Here is an 8860-nt window from a genome sequence, read left to right as displayed (position 1 = left end):
AAGGACTAAGTCCTACAAGATTGCCCCACACACACTTCTAATGTCATTTGCAAGTCCAGGTTGTTACCTGTGTTTCTGATTTACTGGCTAGGACCCCCTCCTTGGGTTTAATTCATTTTCTAGAATGAGTCACAGAACTGGGAGAAACATTTTACTTACTAGATGACTGGTTTGTTATAAAAGGATATAACTCAGGGACAGTCAAGGTATAGCACAAGGTGTGGAGAAAGGATGCAGAGCTACCCTGCCCTCTCCAGGCATGCCACTCTCCCCAAATCTCCCTGTTATCACCAACCCGGAAGTTCTCTGCTCCCTGGCCTTTTGGGTTGCTAGGGCTTTATTTCATAAGCAAAATTGAATACATTATTGGTAGTGGTAATTAAAATTCAATCTTCAGACCCTCTGCCCTCCGCAGTGGTTCACTGTGGGACTGAAAGTTCCAACACTCTAATCACAGGGTTGGTTCCCATGGCAACCAGGCAAGGTCCTCAGAGATCTAAGGGCTTTCCCCCAAATTACCTCATTAACATAACAAAAGCCTTTAATTAACACATTTATGGCTCTCAACACTTAGGAAATTTTGAGAGCTTTAGGAGCTCTGTGCTAGGAACAGATGATCAAATATATATTTCCCATCATAAATCGCAATATCACATCTACGTTATCCCTCAATTCTCCACTCCCCTACTGGTGCTTCTGCACCTCCCAAAATCTGTGACTTCCACCTCTTGGACAATCAGTGCAAACCAAGACATCTACACACCAGCCACTTCATATACATTAATTCACGAAACATGCTTAGAAACAGAAAACAAAGACCATCCCCTGAGGGTTAAAAGTGAGGGGGGTGGACATTGACTGGAGCAGACAGATGCAATGTCATATTTAAGAGAAAGGAGGCTTCCAGCCCCTAAGGCTATGATGTCAGTGAACAGATTGAGGTATTTGCCAGCAAAGTACAGAAACTCACAAGAAAAGGGGTAAACGTGGGTGGTGCTGGTAGGAAGGAGCTCTGCTCACTGAACTCGGTATCTGGTCCCCCCTTCTATCTGAGCACTTCCCTTCCTTGGAACACAAGTCCTTCAGCCCTCTCAACTCTATAGCCCTTTGGCTGCAGGGATCACACATATCATCGCCTCTCCTTGTTCTGACATGTGCTCACCAGGCCTTCTGCCCATGCTGCTGAGGCTCCCCCTCCCCTGCTCACAGAGAATATGCTTGTCTCCCAAAGAAGCATGTGCGAAGCTGGGAAACTGGTTCTGGCTGTAGATGAACAGCTGACACCTTCTCCAGAGTGCAATCTGGACTAATGCTCAGTGATCAGGAGGGAGCCAGCCTCAGGACCTTGGTGAGTTCTTTGAGGTGCTATCACCTTGCAAGGCCTCTTGGAACGCCATTTCAAGGTTCCTTTGGCAGCAGATGGCAAACCTGATTCATACAGATGTAAATTTAAAAGAGAGGTATTGTCACTTGAGACTTTCTCTTGATACCTCAGGGCAGGGCTTCAGCAAGACTCTGGGATGATGGTGAGGAAGAGTCCTGACTGTCCCTGTGTAGCAGACCAACATGAACCCTACTGGCTTAATTGGACAATAATCGTTTATTTTGCTCACAAATCTGCAATTTGGCTAGGCTAGGAGGCCTCGTTTCTGCTCTATGCCACACCAGCCCTGGGAAGCCCACCCATGACTAGAGGGTTCATTTCCAAAGCTGTCTACTCAAGGACTGCTGGCTTCCAGGGTGGCCTGCCCATGTGGCCTGGGCTACTGACAGCACACAAGAACCGAAAAAGCCTGGCAGAGGCTGTATCTCACAAGTTATACGTTCACATAGGTCTGCCTAAGCCCATCAAGGGGGCCTAAGGCCATCTCCTAATGGGGTGAGGGGAGTGTGGCAAGATTCTGGACAGGCACATGGGACTGAAATATTTTTGTGGTCATTTTTGGAAAATATAATCTGTCACAATAAGGATGAAAAACTACTAGGAATCAAGGTAGCCACGCTCCATAGCTTGTGAGTGTGTATGTGTAAGTGTGAGGTGTGTGTGTGTATATGTGTGTATAATCTAGCTCACCCTCTTTCCCTGCTTCTGGTGGCATAGCTCTTCACCTCTTCTTCATTCACTCTCTGTGCTTCTCAAGACCACACTCAGCTTGTAGGCCTCAATTTTTCCTGCCTTCCCCAAAAATCAAGTCCTCAAGGGACAAAGAAATGTAGCCCCAGTTCACTCTGGTCCAGCAGCAACTCATTTGACTCTGCTAAGACAGGGGGAAAAAACAAAAAAACAATACACATTTGGTTTTGGTGACAATGCATTGGGGGCACACCTGCCCAGCCACTGCTGTAGATTGCCTACCTCCAAGTGATGCAGCCTCTCGTGGCAAGCAAACGTGTTAGATCCTGCACCAGAGAACTACATTGACAATGGGGGAGAACTCAACCCTGTGTTTACAGACTGAAACATTCTTAAGTCAGGACTGTCTTCAGAGCTGCTGGAGGCACAGCATATGTGACCAGAAGTGCCCTTCCTCCATGAATGGACTCCATACAGCAAATGGGGCCACTGGCTCCACTGCTGCTTAAACCAGGCTCATCTTCCAGAAGGCCCACATGTGATTGGTGACAAATCCTACCAATCTGTCACTACACTTGTTCCAAGTTTAAAAGCCAGTTGTTGGAGGAATTGTTGGTGAATAAGCAAGTTGCTATTAATGCAAAATGTCAAAGCGTACTAATGTTTTCTGGATCCTTACTTTATGCTTGGCCTGTGTTAAGCACTTACCATCCATTATTTCATTTGCTCCTCACATCAACCTAAGGAGATGGATATCATTACTGTTCCCCTTCTACTGATGAGGGAGCTGAGCCTCTGGGAGGTTAACTCACTGGCCTCCATCACTCTGCTAGTGCACCAAGCCACACTATTAAGTTATAAATACCTTGATGCTGACACCCAACTTTAAACAGTATTAAAAAATAAAGCAAATTCACTGGAAGTCCAAACTTCAGGTCTGATTTGGTTCCCAACACAGTCACTAAAGGCCTAAATTCTTCCCCTGTTCCCTGTCTCTCTGTCCAGGGGCTCCCCCTAAGGGTGGCAAGATGGCTGTAGCTGCACCATCCATGTTCCACATGTTTGGGAGGAGAAAGAAAAAGCATGTTTCCCCCAGTCCTCTAGCAAATACTTTCTCCAAGCTCAGTGACCTTAATTGGGCCACCCCAGAACTGTGTTCAGTGCAACTGCCATTTCTCTTAAGGCCAAAAGTATCTCTAACCTCCCAAATTTAAGGACTGCAGGGATGGAGTAAAAAACAGGCTTGTTTCCAAGAGTAGCAGAGTGGCTGTTAGAGAGGAGTCATCACAACTAGAATGTTGTGGAGCAGTGACTTGAACCCAGGCCTGTTTATTCAAACAGTACTGACTGAGCCTTTGCCATGGGTCAGGCACAATTGTAGATGCTGAGACACAAACCTGAAAAGTTCTTGCTCTCCTAGCCTCCTGTTGCTGGCTCTGCTGCCTCCTAGGGATAAAGCCCTGTGTTCTTACAAGGATGTGAAGCTGGACTTATGTTCTCCTAACCAGCTTTTCTAGTTTTGAAGCAGTTTTGCAACACTTAATTTCTGCCTCTCAGCCTCCTCATCTCTAAAATCAAGAATAACAATAACTCCCCCAAAGTTACAAGAATGAAATGGAGAAGGCTTACATGGGAAACATGATGAAACTTAAAGCAGGACGACATCCAACCTAACCGGCACACAGTAAGTCAACCCTCATTCCATTGATGCTGTGATTTGGATTTTTGTACATGTTCCTAATTTCACTGTCCTGGACTTTATAAAGACAACGTCTGTATGAATACCGCTCCACAGATGCTATTTCACCCTCTCTACTCAGCCCCACCTTATTTCTTATAATCCAAATTCTTCACCTACTTGATAAGTGGAGGAGAGGGTTTGCCTGTATTAAATAGCCCATCCAGTTTCTAAATTTATCATGAAGCCTGACAGGAAGGGTTCTCTCAGGAATGCAACCAAAGGTACACCAAAGCCAAGAAGGTATGGGTTAAATGCACCACACTCTAAAGACATGACAACATCAGTAAACTTCACAGTGCCCAGAGGGTTCCCAGTTTTGCAACGAATTAATTCAGTCTCTCAGACCAGTAGATGGAGTTGAGGACCTGGTGTCTAAAGAAACCTTTTTTGTTTGTTTGTTTTTTTTCCTGTAAACTATGTTTCTCAAGTCCCACATGAACTGTTTCCATCCGGGTGAGACTGTTGTTTTAAACAAAAGTTCAGTAAAAATTCAGCCCAACTTCCAGATTGGCTGAAATGAGCTAGTTCCAGGGCTGGAGAACAGGAACATAATACCAACCGGGCTATAGGCCATAGCTGGAATCAGGCAGTTTTCCTTGGAGCTTCTCAATTACCAGGACATGAGAGGAAATTGCCTTCGTTTCCCTTTCTGGCACACTTTTGTTACTTCCCAGACTAAGACTTTCTTCCCACTCTCCGCTTGAATCTTCACACGCGTTTAGTTGAATTTCCCACTTAACTAAAGTGGGTTTTCCTGTGTCATTAGGACTCCTAGAGCCCTTAGGTGCTTAAACTATAAAGGAGAGTAACCAGCTGACACACTTCATCAGGCAGAGTTCAACAGGGGCTTTGCGGGCTTCACTAGCTCAGTAGAATTAATATTTCTGTGCCACCCCAGGACATCCTGGTGCCGCACTTGCTATGCCTGTTTTAAAGCCTTAGTTGGGTCACAGTCGGCTGCTGGTGGTGATTTCCCGCGATTGCATCAAGTCGTCTTTTAACTAGAATTTTGACTAGAATTACCCCAACTGCAGGTGAATGGAAGTCGTAGGGCAAGGAACTAAGCGCGCCTCACACATTTTCCCCGTCTCTTGTCATGCGGCCTCCAAGCTGCGGAGAGAGACCTTAACCACCTCTAGCTCCGGAGGCGGGACCTGGGACATTTTATCCAATCAACAATCCCACCTAACCAGTTGGACCGGTTTCTGTGACTAGTTGGACCAATGAAAACTCGAGCGCGGATTTTCTGCGGAAGTCTAGAAAAAACGAGCTTCTCCCGGAAGCCAACACCTTCTTTGAGCCACACCAAGGCGGAGCTAGTCTCCCTGCCTTAAGTACCATTGGCTGACATGGCTGCCCGTCACGGGGAGGCGGGAGCGGGCGGAGCCGTGGGAGCTGGAGTCTGCGCAGCACACCGCGGGCCCGGCGCGGGAACCCGTGGTCGGCGGCGAAGAGTCCTCGGGTTTCGGGAACCCGGCGACCTAGGCGGATCCAGGAGGAAGGGTGGGAGAAGAGCGGCTCTTCCGGCTCTTCCTGAGGCGAGCGGCGGAGGAGTGCGGAGCAGCGACAGCCCTGCCCTGCGACCTTCAGGGGTCGGCCCTCAGTGGAACTGGGGGCCGAACGGGTGCGCCCGATTGGGGCGCCGCCGCCCACGCTGAGTGGGGGACGCCCGCGCTGGCCGAGGTCCCCGCCCCGCTGACCAGGGACGCCCGCGCAGATTCGGGCCGCTCACTTGACCGAGGTGGCCAACCCCGGCCTACCGGGGACACCGCTCTCCGCCGACCCCGGACGTCACCAGCTACGCAAGTAGGTGTCCCTCACGGTTCCCCGCGCTTGGCAATCTGAAGACCCCAAGGCTCCCAGGGTCTCCCGAGATCTCTGCCACGTGCGTTCCCCACGCCCTCCCCCCCCCCCCCGCCCCTATTGTCAGGAAGCAGCCAGGTTTTGTTCTTTCCCTGGTAGTGTAGCTGCTGTGCTGCTTCAGGTGTTTGCCGGTGCGAAGTGCTGGGCAGTGAATCCGCTTTGCGGTGACCAGTGCGTGCACTGGAGCAGGTCTCGGGCCAGAGATGGTTAGCGTGGGCGGGCCTTATGTGTTTGATGAAAAGCGACTCACCGCCAGAAATAAGGCCTGTTGCATCCTCTCTGGTCCAGCGCCAAAGAACTTGACGGTGTGGCCTCCGAGAGAAGGCGGCATCTTCACAGCCTCTTATCTGACTTTTCAAGATTCTTTTCCCTGATCTGAGAGAAAAGGGCAAGGCGCCAGCTCTGTAGGTAGCAGAATCATGAGAAAGGGAGGTGGTTATCCTACTGGTATGGGGTCGGGACAGGTTGCTAAGCTGTGTTTGGAAAGTGGCTTTGGCAGAACTGAGCAAGGGTGGAGGAGGGGACGTCTTTGAGAATTGAGAATGAGTTGAAATGGTGGAGGGTCTGGAGCACGTCAGGGTGAGGAATACTACGGATGTCAGGAGGTTGGGAATTCCAGCAAGATAGAAAGTGAAGCCTGTGAAAGGACGGTTTCAAACCAGCAGGCCTGGAATTGTGCTTTTAGAGCCTTGATTTCCTAAGCAGAGGACTTACAGAATAAGCAAGTAAAAGGACAGCATAGCTTTGACAACATTTTCAGAGGCCACACGCGTTCTTATAAATGATAAATCAGAGTGTACTTACTGTCAGGACCTTAATCCATCCCCTGGGTTTCTCCCTTCTCATTTGTGAGATTCTTTCATCGTTTCATGGTGAGCAGTAAATGAGATGATGCATGTAAATAAAGTGCACAGCAGATTCCCAGCTGGGGTCTGTCTGTTGAGGCTTGACTTTAAGCTGGTGGAGGGAGTGGGAAGAGCTCTAACTGTGCCTGGTCCTGTCCTTGCTGGTCTCCAGGACCAAGCTCCTTGACTGCTTTTCACAGTTCTTGACACAGAGGCCTCCACCTTTCTCAGCCCTAAAAGTAAGGGACTCTTTCCCAACTCTATGTGAAATCTTGTATCTATTTTTCATAACCTGATATTTTTAAAAAAGATTTTTGAAATAAAATGTTTTAAGTTTGTATATCCAAACATATCCATTATTTTAGTAATGTTCTCTCATTAATTTTTTCTAGTGAAATCTTTTAATGACACAAAAAGGAACAGGGAACTGTGACAGTTGTACCATACTCTGAGACAAGCAAATAATATTTCTTTATGCTTTTGCATTTTTTTTTAAGAACTGTGACATTTCAGCTACAGTTGAGATTCTTTTTTGATGCCACCATCCCCCACCCTCCATCCCATAGAACTTGCTTGATTCTAACCTGTCTTTCCATTGTGGCTCACAGGACTTGCCTGGTAGGTATTAGTGTTCACAGAAGCCAGGTGTCTTCTCTTCTCATTCCCATTCAGCTACTGGTTTGCTTGTCATGAGCGTCGTGACTACCATTTTGGTACTGTCCTAGTGACATTTGTTCTCTTATTCTCTTAAGAAAATTGCCTTCTTTTTACTCTCCCAGTATCTGTTGGGTGAGTTCATGATAGGCGTTCTCAGACTGTCCCCAGCTGAGGAGCATATGCCATCTGATTGATCTTTATTGGGCCACTGTTTCCTTCCACTATCTTTATCCAGGAACTGCTGCTTCTCCACTGCCCTACGGGCAGTCACACCTGGTCCACACTTCCAGGAAAAAGTGACCTTCCATAGTCAAATGTACTACCTTTTATAAAATGAGATTTTTAAAATTCACAGTAATAGCTACGATGTTTTGATCATGTAAGTGTCAGGCTTTTTAAGCACTCGGTATACAACATCTTATTTGATTCTCATGTTACAACTTTCATTTTAAAATGAGCAGACTGAGGTTTAGTAAAATTAGATGTTGGTAAAATTTGAGCCTGGAGTCGTTTCTCTATGGTATGTAATTGAAAAGGAAGAATTGTAATAGAAAAGGAGAATTGTTCCATTGTTGGGGCAAAATGAACTTGGGCATTCACATGGGTTCTCTTCAACCTTCCTGCCCCACAGCCCCGGCTCCCTCGGGCGCAGGAGCACCTGGGCAGAGGCTTCCTTCAGCAGGGCCGGAGATGGCATCGGTGGACTTCAAGACCTACGTGGATCAGGCGTGCAGAGCTGCTGAGGAGTTTGTCAACGTGTACTATACCACCATGGATAAGCGGCGGCGCTTGTTGTCCCGCCTGTACATGGGCACAGCCACCCTGGTGTGGAATGGAAATGCTGTTTCAGGACAAGAGTCCTTGAGTGAGTTTTTTGAAATGTTACCTTCTAGTGAGTTCCAAATCAATGTGGTAGACTGCCAGCCTGTCCACGATGAAGCCACCCCGAGCCAGACTACAGTCCTCGTTGTGATCTGTGGGACAGTGAAGTTTGAGGGCAACAAGCAACGGGACTTTAACCAGAACTTCATCCTGACTGCCCAGGCCTCACCCAGCAACACAGTGTGGAAAATAGCAAGTGACTGCTTCCGGTTCCAGGACTGGGCCAGCTAGTGGAGGCAAGAAAGGTCTCTGTTTCAGTCCCAGCTCTGCAGGGAAACATAGATCTCAAAATGTGGAGACACAAGTTCCTTTCTGTTACTCCAGGCCACACCACCCCATCTTAACTTTGCATTTTCTGGAGTCCCATGAGCCCCTTTCTGAGCATATTCTTGTTTGTCATAGATGCCTTTTCAAAGTAGTAAACTTTTCTATTTTTCTACTTGTTCAGTAGATATCCTGGTTCTGGAAATTCTGACAAATAAAATAATACAAATGTTGCCTCTTTTCCCTTGCTCAATGTGTTTGTCCAGATTTTGAGGCAGGAGGAATCAAAGGAGGATTAGAGGCAGGAAGCTTAGTACAAAGTACCTGCAAAGGTGTGAGGTCCAGGACAGAGCACTTACCTGGCTCAGGTGTGCTGGAGTTGGGGCTCTACCCAGATCTCAGGGTAGGCTGGGAATGGTGTTTTATTCCCAAGTACCTGGGTGTTTTAACCTGTAGTTCACTTTTAGAGTACATCAGAATTGCCTAACAGATGGCTGGGTCCTACCTCAGAACCTGAGCTGAGTTGAATGAATA

At 47.6% G+C, this 8860-nt stretch overlaps 1 protein-coding gene across 1 annotated transcript; it reads left to right on the top strand.

Moving 5' to 3' along the window:
- The first annotated feature begins 5200 nt into the window (after positions 1-5200).
- On the top strand, positions 5201-8559 carry NXT1 (nuclear transport factor 2 like export factor 1). The gene is made up of 2 exons (XM_060610867.3): positions 5201-5621; positions 7812-8559. Exon 2 carries the CDS (start codon positions 7871-7873, stop codon positions 8291-8293), a length of 423 nt encoding a protein of 140 aa, XP_060466850.1. The 5' UTR covers positions 5201-5621; positions 7812-7870; the 3' UTR covers positions 8294-8559.
- The last annotated feature ends 301 nt before the right edge of the window (positions 8560-8860 follow it).

The sequence above is a fragment of the Panthera onca genome, chromosome A3 (genome assembly GCF_046562875.1).
Source record: "Panthera onca isolate mPanOnc1 chromosome A3, mPanOnc1 haplotype 2, whole genome shotgun sequence".
Classification (NCBI taxonomy): Eukaryota; Metazoa; Chordata; class Mammalia; order Carnivora; family Felidae; genus Panthera; species Panthera onca.
This window is presented reverse-complemented; position numbering and strand designations above follow the sequence as displayed.

Coding starts and splice junctions, on each gene's coding strand:
- NXT1 (XM_060610867.3), top strand. CDS start 7,871: ATGGCATCGGTGGACTTCAAGACCTACGTGGATCAGGCGTGCAGAGCT.